The sequence below is a fragment of the Pogoniulus pusillus genome, chromosome 8 (genome assembly GCF_015220805.1).
Source record: "Pogoniulus pusillus isolate bPogPus1 chromosome 8, bPogPus1.pri, whole genome shotgun sequence".
NCBI lineage: Eukaryota > Metazoa > Chordata > Aves > Piciformes > Lybiidae > Pogoniulus > Pogoniulus pusillus.
In genome coordinates this window covers 8,586,864-8,603,365 of record NC_087271.1, presented here as the reverse complement: position 1 = coordinate 8,603,365, position 16,502 = coordinate 8,586,864, and the positions used below count along the sequence as shown (strand labels likewise).

Here is a 16,502-nt window from a genome sequence, read left to right as displayed (position 1 = left end):
TATTCCTATAAAATGCAGTCCCCCAATATCACAGCTGTATGATTAAAAAAAAGGCTAACATATGCATACAGTCTATTAAAATGCACATAATTTATTTGACTCCAAATGAAAACATATCTAACAAGTAATGCCATTCATCTGGCCCTTTTTCACCCGGCCTTAAGATATACAAATGCATGTCTTTTCACCAGAACACAGCAGCTGGGAATGAAAAGGAAAGCATTCAAATGATCATTTTCACATCATATTCCATCGTCTTTTCACCAGCTTCTCTCCAGTCTTTCTTTGAGTCCCATTCTGCTACAAGAGAGCTGCTTTTAGATCAATTCATATTTCCATAATCCACACTGCTGTTTCTCTCTCTCCTCCCCAGGGTGGACTAACCCCTGCATCCAGAACTGTGGCTTACAACTGTCATTAAGACCTATAACAATAACAAGATAACAAAAGAGCTGGTAGAGATGAGGCTAGCCAGTACCATATGCTGATCAAGTTCAACATTTTTAACTTAAAAGCTCCACAAACCAAAACTGCCACAATCCTGAAAACAAGCATGCTTAATGGTGCCACCTGGCCTCAAAATTGCAAGAAAATTCCAAGTTCTCAGTACTGGGGGGTTATTTTTTTTTAAAGTCTCATGTATTTATTCTGACATTGTTGGGATGAGCTTTAAAATATATATATATATATATAATTGAGGGGAATACATATTGGAATTTACATTTTAAATGATGCAAGGGTCTGAGTGACCCTGGGTGTACCCAGAAGGTGGAGGGAGGCAGCTATTTCACAAAATATTTATCAGGAGTGGTGTGATGGTTTGAATGTCACCCACACCCCCACCCCCCGCCACTTAAGAAAATCACCCAGACTAGTCTCAGCTGAGCTGGAAATAAGAATGAAGCTTTGTATTTACAGCTTAGCACAATATACAAGCAGATATTTACGATATATACAGCTACATGCAGAAATATGCTAGTTAAAAGGTAATACAGAAACACAACAGCCCTCCCAGAAACCTGAGTCCCCAGGAGGGGCTCTCAACTGCCCTTTCACCTTCCTCCCACTCCTCTACCTTACCCCAGATCTTGCCTTATGTTTAAGGTAGTTTTGAGGGTCAGACAGGGGGGTTAGGAAGCAGCTGGATTAGTCACACAGACGGCAGGTTAGGTTAGAGAGAGAGAGATGCAGCCCAAAGCCCAGACAGCATCTGTGTTATCTATGTTTGTGTTGTTCTTCTTACACATCTCAGCAAGCCTCTGAGTGAAGTAGACATGACCACTGTTTCCTTTTCACAGCCTGTAATCTAATTCTTTTCACCAAAACATTCTAGCTAGCTTCAAACTAGCACAAGTGGACACATCTTTTCTCTTCACATAATGCAGAAACTGCAAATAACACCTCTGAATGTTTTCTTGCTGATCATTTCTCATCTGTGATTTGCATAGACAGAAAGCATTGCTGCCTTACACACAGAGTACTCTTCAATAAAACCAGTATGTATTTCAAACACTAAGTGTAAGGAAATCACAGGAAAACCTTACTCATGATGCACAAAGTTGCCATCATCTCAGCTGGGTTATTTGTTTTCCTCAAAGCTACACAAGGACTCAAGACTCAAGATGTCCTTAAACTGAATGATGTCTAAAACTGAGACAAAACCATTTCTGAAATCAGTTATCTCATTGATTCATCCTTTCTCTTATCAATGTACCCAAAATACTAATCAAACTTACACAGCAAAAGTAATTCCAAAACCCTTTTTAAGGTTTACTGAGAAAAAACACCAAAGCAAACACCTACTTACTTAGCATAAACATTTGAAACATGTATGTAATGCCTCATCAGAATAAGAGAACAAAGCCATCAAGTGCAGCAAGCCAGTGAGATGCATCCCCTAACAGCACGCCTGCAGCCTTGAAAAGAATGTAAACAGTCTCGTACCTCCTGGGTTCCTGCTGCTCTTAGGAGAGTACAGAGAAACACAAAATCATCACAACTGGCTTCCACCCATTGTTTTGACCCAGACAACAGGCTTGACCTTACTTCTTGAGATAGTTTTTATTAATAAAACTTGTGCTATTATTTAAAGCCTTAAAAAAATAAATTAACCTCTTTCATTTACATAATTGCTGCCACGATACATGCAATTAAATATTCCAACCTGCAAGACACTGAGCACTGACTCCAATCAAGTCCCTGCTTGCCTTAGAAAGCAGAGAGCAAGAGAAGATAGGATGGAACCTGCAACACAACTAATAATCTAATGCAGAGTCTCAATTCATAACCTACACCTTCAGTCATCAACCCCTTGTCATATTACTAATGTGGCTCCTGGTAAGACCACCTCCTGCCATATAAGCTATCTGTATCATCTTTCTGGAGAGATGTTTTTCACCAACAGAGAAGTGGCAGCCTAAAGAAAGAAATTAGTAACTGATTAGAAGGGATAAGAATAAGAACTATTCAATTGACTGGTTTGTTTCTATACAATGTATTCTCTGGAGCTTACTGCAGATGGAAATGACTTTGGGCCAATAAGCAGTCAGATTTAAAAGTAACTGAATTCTTATACAGCTAATAGCATCCAAAATAGCAGCAATTACTAACTTGGTAAGAAATGTTGGACTTCACCTGCTTCAAAGGTTAAGTCAACACAGGAAGCAGCACTGCCTCTAGCAGAGGTGCTAACACCTGCCGGTGCCATCGGCACTGTGATCTCTGCCTTCCTTGTGCCAACACCACTCCTTTTCCCAGGAATGTTTCAACCCAGTGAAATTACTGGGAGCTTGAGTGTTTTTATTTCCAGAACAGCTATGAATAGAGGCATACTGGAGGCACCTGGACACATCTGACACCAGTAGGTCTTTGGCCTTGACTCTACTGCCAGCATCAGAATGGAGGTTCTGCTGGGTGACATCAATTTCTGCAGAGACACAAATTTTCTTTCTCAACAGTTATAAAGCATTTTATTTTGGAACCAAAGGTGATGATTTTTATTTGAGTTGCTTCTCTAAAGCACTTGAAAAACAATTTATTTTCAAAAACCCTTACTTCTGTGGTGTTTGGTTTTTTTTTTCAGCTACCAGAGCATTTTTTTTCTTTGTATAGACTTTGTTTGAAAACAAATTTGCAAGGCTGAAGTTAAACTGCAGTCTAAACAGACTGAATAACAATAACAGGAATTTCAAGATTAAAACCATGCACCTTCTACCATAAAAACTTCCCTGAGCACAAGGGGAATTTTGAACATACTACAAGACAGAGCCTGCAGACAGAATCACAAATTGTTACATGCTGGAAGGGACCTGGAAAGCTCATCCAGTCCAACACCCCTGCCACAGCAGGATCACCTATACCAGATCACACCAGGTGGGTCTTGAATATCTCCAGAGAAGAAGACTCTACAACCCCCTTGGGCAGCCTCTTCCAGTATTTCCTCACTCTCACAGTGAAAAAACTTTTCCTCATGTTTCCATGGAACCTCCTATGCCTCAACTCCCATGCATTGGCCCTTCTCCTGTCATTTGGCATCACCAAGCAGAACCTAGCTCCATCCTCTTGGCATTCACCCTTTACATATTTATAAACATGAATGAGGTCAGCCCTCAGCCTCCTCCCCTCCAAACTAAAACATATTTAAACTAAAAAAAAAAAAAAAAAAAAACCAAACAGCAACCAAAAAAAAACAAACCACCATTAAATGGCCACTAACAATTCCTCATCCAAATGTGAGCTTGTGAGGATAATCACAGAAGAGCTACATATGCCCAAATCAGAAACGTTCAGAGATTTTCTTCAGTGCTCAGATTACTCAGAACTTTTTCAGTATTGTCATGTTTATAACATTAATAGCAGTACAGTGGTAAATTGCCACTCTGCTGTCTCAAACAGATTAGTTCTTTCAGCTTTAGGGACATTTTTAAATAGAGATTTTCTTTAACATGGAAGTGTGGTTCTTGGCAATTAGAATTCTCCACAGCACAAATTCATTGTGTAATTCATAGTTTTAAGAGTCACTATTGTGCTAGTTTGAAGCTAGCTAGAATATTTTGGTGAGAAGAATTAGATTATAGGATGTGAAAAGGAAACAATGGTGATGTTTACTTCACTCATAGGCTTGCTGAGATATATAAAAACAAGAACACAAACACAGATAACAAAGTCACTCTCTGGCTTTGGCTGCTTCCCTTCTCTCCCTAACCTGCTGTCTGTGTAACTAATCTGTCTGCTTCTTAACCCCCCTGGCCAATTTTCCAAGCCCACCTTGAACATAAGGCAAAGTCTGGGATAAGGTAGGGGGGTGGAAGGGAGGTGGAAGGGTGGTTGGGTGCCCCTCCTGGGGACTCTGGTTCCTGGGAGGGCTGTTGTGTTTCTGCATTACCTTTTTAACTTGTATATTTCTGTCTATAGCTGTATATACTGTAAATATCTGCTTGTATATTGTGCTAAGCTGTAAATATAAAGCTTCATTCCTTAATTTCCAGCTCAGCTGAGTCTAGTCTGGGTGATTTCATAAGAGTGGGGGTGGGTAACACCCAAACCATCCCAACTATAAAGTAACTTACTCCCATCAAAAACAAACAAACAAACAAACAATAACCATTTTAAAACACTCAAAACCAAAATCACCTTTCTGAAATACTCCTGGCAAAGTAACAAAGAAAAATATTTTTCATCCACTGATTTGAAGCAATATGGCTTTTTTCTTTTCCCATTCTGTGTTTTTCTCTTCTTATTCTGGCATCTGAAGAATTACCAGATAGAAAAGCAACAGTTTCCCTGCAGCCTTGGCAGATAGGGAAAATTGACAATTCTTTTGTGGTATCAACTTTAATATTTCCTTTACTTAATGAGCTGCATGTGAGGAAGTGATGATGACAAATCCCTCATCTTTTCTTTTTCCTGATCATCTGTAGTTTCAACATCTCATCCAAAACAGATGGGGTATTTCACAAAACAAGATTTTCAAAAGTTGACATTTCAGGGGAAAAAGAGAAAAAGAAAAGACCAAAAGAAGAATACCACCCAGCATAAAGCAAATGGCAGGCCACGAGAATAAGAGAGAGGATTAGGGATGAGTAAGCATTGCAAAGTTCAGGCATACTGAGAGGACAAATGTAAGAAAGAGGAGGAATATTTCAAAATGGCTTAGACAAGTTTTCTTTGCATTATGAAAGCAACAAAGAGGTGACATGATAAACTGTAGAAAAAATTCAGGAAGATGGGAAAATATTTTGCCCGCTGTTATCACATCTCTGTGCAAACAGACAGCCCTTAGATTTTTAGGAAAGATGATTCTTTGGGATACATCCAAAAACTAACTCACACGTTTTACATTTTAAATAGAAATGACTGCAAAATGGGATGCAGAATATTCTTTGGGTTTTTTCCCCTTAGTCTCTATATGTATTTATATTTTTATATATATATATATTTAATGCTTTCCTCACAAAGTTTAATTGAAATTAGCCTTGACAGTTACAGTGAGATCTCATTTTGAAAAATTATCGGTAGATATTCAGTTCTCCAGTCCCACACAAACACTCTGATGGTTTGGGTGTTCCCCGCCCCCCCCACACTTTAGAAATCACCCAGGCTAGACTCAGCTGGCTCTGAAAATATGAATGAAGCTTATATTTACAGCTAGCACAATATACAATCAGATATTTACAGTATATACAGTTATAGACAGAAATAGAAAAGGTAAAAGGTAATACAGAAACACAGCAGCCCTCCCAGAAATCTGAGTCCCCAGGAGGGGCTCTCAACAACCCCTTCACCTTCCCCCTGCCCCTCTCAACCTTACCCCAGTCCCAAGGAAGAATGGAGGTTCAGCCAGAGGTTAAGAAGCAAAGTGGGTTACCCTAAAGTGGAGGGTGAGGTTAGAGAGATGCAGCTCAGCCAGCAGCCCCAGCAAGAGTGGTTATCTAATGTTTTTATTTCTTGTTCCTATATTTCTCAGCAAGACTGTGAGTGAAGTAGATAGCATCACTGTTTTCCTTTTACAGCCTGTAATCTAGTTCTTCTCACCAAAACATTCTAGCCTGCTTCAAACTAGCACAAACACACACATGCATACAGAAGGCTTCTGCTGCTTTCACCGGACTGTTTGGCTCAGGGGGTTGCTGGAGAAGCTGTTACATGTTCCCTTGAAATCCAGTGGCTTAACTAGAAAATTTCCTTTGCAAGGATGGGGATTAAAACATGTTGTTTTCCAGGAACATGGCCATTTACCTGAAACAGGAGATTCCCTACACTGATGAAACACAATGTGCAGGCAGAGGTTGCTGAGAGTCCAAAGGCAGAGAGCTGCCTAAGGACCCTGGTTTTTATAGATCAGGTATGTCGATTGCATAGTTGTATGATTCCACTCCAGTCTTCAGTGGGCTTCCTCATCTAGTCACTTCTCTACAACAGCTGTTCTCTGAATAACCTTCTACTTACTGAATAAGCTCCCATTTTTCTCCATACATAATTTCTTCTTTATTTCCCTCTCTCTTTTTTTAAGGTCAAGTCTTTCTTACCGAAAATAAAAAGAACAAAACAAACCAGAAGAAAAGAATTTCAATGACAAGGAAAATTATCCTTCTGCAGCCAGGAAAATCACCAAAACTTGCTGGGTGTCTAGCTAAGAAAACTTAATAGCATACTTCACTCATGAACCATTTATCACTACCTTACAAGCTGCACGTGTTTCTGACTCATGCTATACCCCAACCAGACATCCTACCTTCTATGTTTGTAGATTTATTCCTTTCAACATGAATCACACTATAGCTGTCTTTACAGAATGCTGTATTATTGATTTTTAAAAAATACATAAATATTTAAACAATTTATCAAGATCTACTCGCCAAAAATATTTCCAGATCATCCACTGTGGTGATATTGCCAGTGAAGAGATATGTTTAACAAGGCCAAGTGCAGGGTTCTGCACTTTGGCCACAACAACCCCAAGCAGTGCTACAGGCTGGGGGCAGAGTGGCTGGAGAGCAGCCAGGAAGAAAGGGACCTGGGGGTGCTGGGAGATAGTAGCTGAACATGAGCCAGCAGTGTGCCCAGGTGGCCAGGAGAGCCAGTGGCATCCTGGCCTGGCTCAGGAACAGTGTGGCCAGTAGGACAAGGGAGGTTATTCTTCCCCTGTACTCAGCACTGGTCAGGCCACACCTTGAGTGCTATGTCCAGTTCTGGGCTCCTCAACTCAAGAGAGATGGTGAGGTGCTGGAACGTGTCCAGAGAAGGGCAACAAAGCTGGTGAGGGGCCTGGAACACAAACCCTGTGAGGAGAGGCTGAGGGAGCTGGGGGTGTTTAGCCTGGAGAGAAGGAGGCTCAGGGGTGACCTCATTGCTGTCTACAACTACCTGAAGGGAGGCTGTAGCTAGGTGGGGATTGGTCTCCTCTCCCAGCAACAGAACAAGGGGACACAGCCTCAAGTTGTGCTGGGGGAAATTTAGGCTGGATGTTAGGAGGAAGTTCTTGCCAGAGAGAGTGATTGGCATTGGAATGGGCTGCCCAGGGAGGTGGTGGAGTCACCATCCCTGGAGGTGTTCAAGCAAAGACTGGATGAGGCACTTAGTGCCATGGTTTAGATGGGTGGCTAGGACTGGGTGCTAGGTTGGCCTGGATGACCTTGGAGGTCTCTTCCAACCTGCTTGATTCTATGATTCTATGACTCAGTATGAGTCTGAAAAGAAGAGCAAAGAGAGACAGTGATTCAGAGATTTTGTTCTAGTTTGTGGGTTTCTCTATTTGTGTTTATGAAAATATTTCTGTGGAAGAAACTTGCCTAAAAGGTGTCAAACAATAAAATTTCATTACATTCCATTTTATTACATTCCATTGTTAATAAAAAAGTCCAGGGGGAAGAAAGAAACCCAACCCTAACACACTAATTAATAGCTTTGCTATCACTACAACAGTGAAATAATCCATCAATCCTGTGTGTACAAACTTCATTGAGGATAGTTACCACAAGAAGCCAGGATTTTCATGCTGTCAAAACTCAGTAAGTTTAAATCATTGTCTCTTGTAAAGGTCTGAGAATTTTTTTTTTTAACAAGCAAATAACTAAGGTATCTCTAAAAAGGTTTTTGTCATAAAGGATTAAAAGAATGGGACACACAGGTTCTGACATGAAAAGGCCATACATGTGCAGCTTGTGGGGGGGTTGTTAAGAGAATTTATAACATCAACATTTGACCAAGTTTCATTGATAAATTTTCCACATTTTCAATCCTACCACAGATAAAAACTCAGCACTTCCAAGACAAATAGCTTATAGAAAGTAAGGTGATACAGAGAATTAGCATGATACACAGTGCTCTACAACTGCTATTGCATATTCCTGTCACAAAGGCATTCTAATCACCAAGCCACCAGTTGGGTGAAGACATCCTCCCTGCTATCATTAGCATCTGCCTCTCCACAGCTGAATAGGAGAGCTTTTTTATTATTATTCTAACATTAAAAAAAAAGTTCAATCTCATGTTTCCAACCTGGTCTCCAAAGTCCTCTGGGAACTTCCACAGTACCACCGGATCTGTAAATAATTGACAGACAGCATTAATCAGAGGCAAAGGAACAGAGTATTACAGTCAGAGTACATTAATATTAAAGAGAAGGTCAGCTTGGCATCAAGCTTTGAGGCAAGTGCAAAAATGTAGCTAAAAACTCAGAAAGATACTGGATTATTAAAAAGACTTATTTCATATTTATGAAACTGTAGTATGTTTATTGTTTTACACAACAGCAGGGTATAATACACTGAACTATTTTTATATTCAAATCTCTCTTTTTAACCTTTGAGTACTTCATCTTTTCAGCATCTGCTCAATTTTCACATTTTAATTTAAGTAAAAAGTGAAGTGATAGAAAACCTCTTTCTATCCAATGAAAAAAAATAAGAATATAAAACTATAAGAGGAGGGTGGGGAAAGATCTCTATGAGGTATAAGAAAGTAGCATTTGTGATTTAAAATCTAGTAGAAATGTAACCACTAGCCTCAAGGAAGAGTTTAGAACTGATTTGCTGCTCAGAGACATTGAAAATCAGCATTTCAATAATATCATAGGATCATAGGATGTTAGGGGTTGGAAGGGACCCAAAGAGATCATTGACTCCAACCCCCCTGCCAGAGCAGGACAATACTATCTAACACAGAAGTTTACATTAACCTGTTATAAACTGTTAATTACCAAAATTATCTATCTATTAGTCTACAATTAACATTATTTTGAAGGCATCTAAGGCAGTGACCTGAACCATAACTTCTCAATAAAAGAACAGATTAAGATCTTCAGCCTCTCAAAGCTTTTCATCTCCTGTGATACAAAATCTTCTCAAAGTGCTACTGTGAAACTGTCACCAACACCCATGAAGTTTTACAGCAGCAGCAGCATTTGTCCATGTGCTGAAAGTGAAACTACTCATCCACTTGTCGGGCAGGCCATGGTTGGTGCCAAAGCCCAGACTAGTGGAAGAGCTCTCCAATTTCCACCCATGTCCTAGTCAGTGTCCGGTTGACTCCCGATGCTGAGTGCATGGCCAACAACAGCTCCTCCTGGATGCAGGAGGAAGGAAAAGGAATGAAGAAAACAACCTGTAAGTGCCAGGGGGTACTGCCTGGTAACTGCAACTTCTTGGCTACCCCAGGAGCTGCTGGAGTTCCTGTCTTCTGAGAAGCCAAGATGTGGAAAGTGTATTTGGATTGCCACTTCAGCCTCCAACACTAACACTGTCTGAGACATCTGAAACTCCCTTCATATTGATAAGCTTTACACTAGGAGAGCTCTCCATTTTTGGCAAAGAACAGAGGGTTTTACTCTTCTTCACCCTCCCAAGCATGTTTGCTGCTGCCAACTGAAGCCATTGATGGTATTTTCACTGAGATCTGCTAATCTTAGATCCTACTGTTCAACACACAGCTGCTGTGCCTGCATTTGTCACTGGCCTGCTCACAAGGACCTGGAGTCTGAAGCCAGCACTGCTCCACCACCCCAGGACAGACAGCAAATCTAACACTGGAACATACATTTCAAACACCTTGCAAAATTCAACTGGCCAACCAACTCTACCTAACTGTAGACCTATTTTTCATCTAATTCAAATCTAATTGAGAGTTTAAATAAAAACATGAACATTTGACTCATGATTTCGGACAAGCATGACTTTGCTCCTAAGAACATCTGGGGAGGGTTCTGCAGCTATTATTTACAAAAATGTCTGTACTTCACACGAGGAATCTTCCTCCATATACAATGTTTGGAGACAGACAGGAAAATGAGAGCAAATAAGTAGAGTTACTTTAAAATAGAGACTAATTTCTCCATCTATTTTGTACATATTTAAGTCAAACACAACTGTGTAATGATCATGTACACATGGAATTGTGAACATCTCAGTGACTATACTTGCTGGGTTGCTCAAAGGCTGTGTGGGAGACCAGAAAGACACAATCTTATACCAGTAAGATACATAGAAGGTCAATCTGTTTATTGAAGCTAAGCGTGATACTTATATCGTAGATTGGGCACATACGTATGTAGCTCTGATAGGCCTCGCTAGCCACAACAATTTCACTTGTCCCCAGGGCTGACCAGCCTGCCCCCCTTCAAGGCCCCCTTGCACAGCTCAGCTTACAGACAGCAGCTACTTTCTCAGCTTCCACCCAAGGCTGCTTCCCTGCAGCTGTGCCTCTTAACAAAGTGACCTAACGTTACTCTGCCTGTACTTTTCACTTCTCAGACTATTCAGTTCTGCTCAAACCCCAGCACATACTGTAAAGGATGTCTTATTTTTATTCCAATTTAGTATCAAATATATACACATATATATATATATATAAAAAATATCAACAATGACTGTTTATAAATTCAGTGAGCAGCAATCACAGATATCAAGTACTCAATGTTAAGTAATTAATACATTACTGGTACAACATACATAACTAGAAAATTATTTACAGAAATTTATGTATTTCACACAAGGAATCTTCCTCCACATACTATGGGGAGCAAGAATGTTTGGAAACAGGAAAATGAGAGCAAATAAGAACAGTTACTGTAAAATAGAGACTAATTTCTCCATCTATTTTGTATGTATTTAAGTCAAACACAACTGTGTAATGATCATGTACACACGGAATTTTTAACATCTCAGTGACTATACTGTAAAGGATCTCTTATTTTTATTCCTATTTAGTATCATATATATCTCAACAATGACTGTTCATACATTCAATGAGCAGCAATCACAGATATCAAATAGTCAGTGTTAAGTAATGCATACATTACTACTACTACATACATAACTAAAAATCACTGGAAAATGTGCAAAATTAAAAGAAAAACTAAGAGAAAAAAAATCTTAGAAAGAGTTTGAATATCTAAAGCCATATGTCCACAAACATTTCGTGTATAAACCTCTCTGCAAACCAGCAATGCCACTGCACTCTCACTACCACCTATTTGATGATCCTGTGTCATTGTCCCTCTTGCTGGTGCAGGCTCTCCCACAGCTACACGCTGAGCCAGATGAGGAACTGATTAAGATCAAATCAACCACCTGGAATTTTGCAGATGAGTCAATGAGATCAGTTCCCCAAAACCATCAAGAATGTTCGGAGACAGACAGGAAAATGAGAGCAAATAAGTACAACTACAGTAAAATAGAGACTAGTTTCTCCATCTATTTTGTGCGTATTTAAGTCAAGCACAACTATGTAATGATCATGTACACATGGCTTTTTGAACATCTCACTGACAGTACTGTAAAGAACCTCTTATTTTTAATTCCAATTTAGTATCTACATATATATATATATCAACAATTACTGTTTATACATTCAATGAGCAGCAATCACAGATATCAAGTACTCAGTGTTATGTAATTTGTACATTAGTACTACTTCATACAGAACTAAAGATCACTGGAAAATGTGCAAAATTGAAAGAAAAACTAAGAAAAAAAATCTTAGAGTTTGAATATCTAAAGCCATATATCCACAAACGTTTTATGCATAAACTTCTCTGCAAATCAGCAATGCCACTGCACTCTCACTACCACCTATTTGATGATCCTGTACCATTGTCGCTCTTGCTGGTGCAGACTCTCCCACAGTTGCACACTGAAGCAGCTGAGGGAAGTGATCAAGATCAAACCAACCATCTAGCATCTCCCGGATCAGTCAGTGAGATCAGTTCCCCAAAACTATGGCTTTTGTGCCAGACAAAAAAGGAAGAAAAAAATGGAGAACAGGGAGTTGTGGTGAGAAGAGAGCCAGACTGCTTCACCCAGCAGCAATCCAGCCTCAAGCATTTACTAGACGTTCTGAAATACAAGCTGGTTACTAGTTACCTCTCACTCAGTTTCTTATCACCTACTGATGTTCAGAACTTCTCAGGTCTTACTGTGCCATTTCTAGCTGCTTCTACTGCAAAACACAAGAGCACCGCCTGCGAGTAGGTGCACAGGCAGTGCACAGTAGGTGCACAGGCTGCTCTGCAGGGAGGGAAGCTGGTGGAGGATCGCCAGGGATCAGCGCACTTGGCAAGCTCGCCTGTCCAGAGCAATAAACCAGGGCAGACTGTTCTGGTAGATATGAAGTACGACTACATCAGGAGCAGTCAGTATACTGATGCTGTAGCAACACAGTAACAAAATCAGAGGGCATTCTGGTACTTTGTAAAGTGCTCAATATTGGACGAGTCTTTATCTTCCAGGGTCCTCAGTGGCTAAGTGTAACTGCCAGGCTTCCAAAAAGGAAGCAGACCCCGTGAGGAATTTTAAAAGGTCATCATCAGGAATACGGTGCCATCTCAGAATTAAGCAAACGTGGCTTGAGGAAACTTGGGATTTGAGGTCAAAAAATAGGAACAATTCACACCTCAATAAGGTGTCAATGAAGCTGAACTCTATTTCACAGGAGTACCTTTTACCTACCCGTAACAAGACCAACAGCTCCAATAACTTCTTTTGGTGACCTGATATTGCTAACTAATATAAATTTTGCAATTATTATTTAGGGTCCTGTACTGTCACACTACTTCAGTCTCACTTCAAATAATAATAATAATAAAAAAACCTTTGAAGTAAATTCAAGTTCACTGAACTGGAGGCATAATAACATCTATTTTCATACCATGAAAGGATATTTATATGATGAGAGGATAATTAAATTCATGTGATCTAAATAATGGTCGTAATACTCCTTCATGGGGAAAAGGAAAAAACCTAACATTTAAAAAAAAAATTATTCCTAAGTCAATTCAAGAAAAACATTTGGTGCTACATTCAGCAAAGATTACATGCCTCCAAGACTTGTCCAACTGCTTTGAGCTGGGTTTTGCAGTTGTTATTGCTGGCTTTTCACTGGTTATTTTAGTAGGTACTTGCCATACATTTATTAAGTATGAAAATCTGATGTGCTTCAAAAAGAAAGGTTACTATACTCTTTCTATGCCTTCACTCTCTGAAACCAAGCCCTAACACCTATAAAAAGCCTCGAGGCTTTTATGATAATTATCTGAGTCAGGGATTGGGCTTTTTTCAAGAGCTTATGTTTGTTTGTACTTTTAGAGCTAGGCTCAGGCAGCATCTGACACATCTCTGTGGCAACTTCTCACCAGAGCTGCAGAGAGAGAAACAAAAGGGCGCCGACTTAGAAAGAAAAAGCAGAAGTATAATCCAGTTCTGCAACTTCACGCACTTTCTCTTCAGACCTACAAAGACTCAATTTCCCTTTCCATGAGGATTATTTTCCAGATATGCCAATCTCATCTGGCGATGTTAGGTCAATTTTATGCTGATTTTATGGGTGAGAGGATGAGAACCACTCAGCAATAGCTGTTGCTATAGCTAGAAGAGGAGCTACTGAGTTTGTTCTGGTTTTCTTCTTCCAACAGATTTTTTGGGACCAACTCTTTGTGGCAATTCCAAAAAATGTAAGAGGAAATTGTTAAGTGCACACATAGTTTGTGCATTGCCTGCATCACTGTATGTATATTGTTGCATGTATAAATAGCTATATGAAGTTACAAGCATCATTTCTTCCCATGCCTCCTGCATCCAGGGCAAACATTTCTCATAAAAGTACATCTTAGCACATGCCTGTAAGACCTGAAAAACCTATTCCTAAATATCCTACAGCACTGGGGAGTACACCTCCCATGTGTGAATCTCACACAACTGCAGGGCTGCAGCTCATACTCACATTGTTCGCTATAACTTGTGACATTTGACTTACCTAATCATTTTTGCATGATTTGTGATCATGTATGTCTGTCTTTATATATTTTTAAAGAAAGCTTTTTACAAGAAAATTCAGAAACTATCATCCAGTACCTTGAGGACCACATTGAGAAGCAAATGCAACTACAAGTCAGCATACTTGATATGAAAAGCGAGTCACCTGCAATACTTTAAAGTATTCAAAATGTTGCAGTCTACAATTGCTCCATAAGAAAAAAAGCAGGCAACTATGATAGGTACTAAGAGAAGAAGAAAGCATACACATATCCTCAAAGTAAGTCATTCCTCTCCAAAAATCTGTTCTCATAAAGGTAACTTCCAAAAGTATGTCATTTATATATTTGGGATAACCATTTTGGACGCATTCTGTAACGAACCTAAGAAAATACAGAAGTAGTGTTTGTCATGACAGTAGATTAGAGAAGTGCATTTGAAACTATGGTGGGGGGGGAAGAAGAAATCTTTGTGAGTGGTGACTTTCCCAAAAATACAGTTGTCAAATATACTCCAAAATCATTACACTTGCAGATTACAAATATCACTCAAAACTACAACAGGATGAGCTAATTAGCACGCACTCCACTTGGTAACAGAACAGCAATCATAAACACATGCTGAGAAATATCATCTCAGGTAATTCTCTTGATAGTAACAGTGAATAATTTCAGACAGAAAAGCACAGCAAAGGTAAAAAGAAATGGATTAAGTCATCCAATATTCTGCCTGGAAAAGAGGAATCTTCATCCCTGTGGGTTTTGTGAAGCAGGATAGACAAAAAGACTGCCAAGCGGAGTTGGTCATGTCTTGGGACAGAGGAATGACTAGATGACTGCTCAGTGTCCCTCCAGCTAGATTTTCTCTCATGGTGTAAAGATGTTCATTGGAAAAAAGCTGTCAGTGCAAAGGGGAAAGAAGGAACTGGGGCCAGGAGTTATGGGTGTGGGGAAGAAACACAGTGAGGAAAAGGAAGGCAGCAAAGCAAAGCTTATTGCAGACAGTTCTTCTTTCTTGTCTGGGAAAAAGAAAGTAAAAAAAAGAAGTTCCAGATTAGTTTTTCTTACATGAATGTAAGAATGCAATTAATGAAGATTAAATGATACATCATTATCTCAGGGAACAGCTTTATAAACAGACCTTTAAGCAGTAAGCAAAATTCATTTTGTTAGAATAAGTTGTTTTCAGCAATAAAAAATTAGTTCTCTAGATCAAACTTTTAATAGTGCTGTTGTTCAAAGGCAAAAATCTGCTACATACTTAAAATAATTTGACAGAAACCTACAACATTAATTATAATGGTGCTTTTGTATCTATACAGGTACTTTATTACTACGAGAGTGATTCAGAAACAAAATAACTATAATGTGCAACCCAAGCATTTTCACAGATGGACTCACCAGATGAAGAAAACAGCATTCCTGTTAAAGATTAATTCTTGCAAGAAAAGGCTTCTGTATATTCTATTAAAATCTGCTTGTTAATTTCATACATGAAGCATCAGAGATGTGGTAGGAATGGGGGGCACTGGTGTCAGGAAGATCCAAATATGACATTGGTCTTCAGCTGCCAGGTGTGGAGGGATCAAAAGCAGAGCACCCAATGGCAGCTGGAAGAAGAGCAAGATGCCACAGAAAAGGGGTAAAGAAGGGAGTTACAGCATTTCTCAAGTATCAGTAATCAAAAGAAAGAACAAGGAAAAAAGACACTGAAGGAAGTTCATTAGAAAAAGTTAAGCTAAGGAACACTTGCTAACTTCCCTTGCACTTAAAACCTGTCAGATTAAAGACAATATGCAAACGAGGGTGCCACTGTAGAAAATACTTGAAAGTGCACTTTTATGCAAATCCTGTAGTCCACAGATTTTTTTGCTCAAAGGAACTCTGACAAACTTCTACACAGGACTGTTAAGTCTGTTCTTACTCTTAAATATTCCACAGAAAGCTTCTTGCAAAACGCAGCCAAGCTCTTAGTCTTTGTACAAAGGCAAACCAAAATACATTTACAAAATTCTATCAAACCTTAATAATCCAGCACCTTCTTTACTCACATTTTACCCACTAATGTGCTTTAGCAAATCACCACGTCAAGCTGCTACACCAACAAAGAGAAAATGAACTCAGGGCAAAAAAAAAAAGGCTGCACTGCAACAGGTATGTTCCCCTCCATAGCCAGCTCCTTCTAGTCAAAGCCTGGGTGCTTAAATGCTTGCCCACTGCCAATTTTAAGAATTAAATACTGGAACTTAGAACATCA

General features: G+C 39.4%; 1 protein-coding gene across 3 annotated transcripts in view; it reads right to left on the bottom strand.

Annotated features, from left to right (window-relative positions):
- DENND1B (DENN domain containing 1B) overlaps positions 1–16,502 on the bottom strand; it is a 186,023-nt gene that overhangs the window by 130,971 nt on the left and 38,550 nt on the right. For all 3 annotated transcript variants that reach the window (XM_064147138.1, XM_064147137.1, XM_064147140.1), the window contains exon 3: positions 8,500–8,543. In XM_064147138.1, coding sequence (XP_064003208.1) covers positions 8,500–8,543 — 44 coding nt within the window. The remainder of the gene's footprint in view (positions 1–8,499; positions 8,544–16,502) is intronic.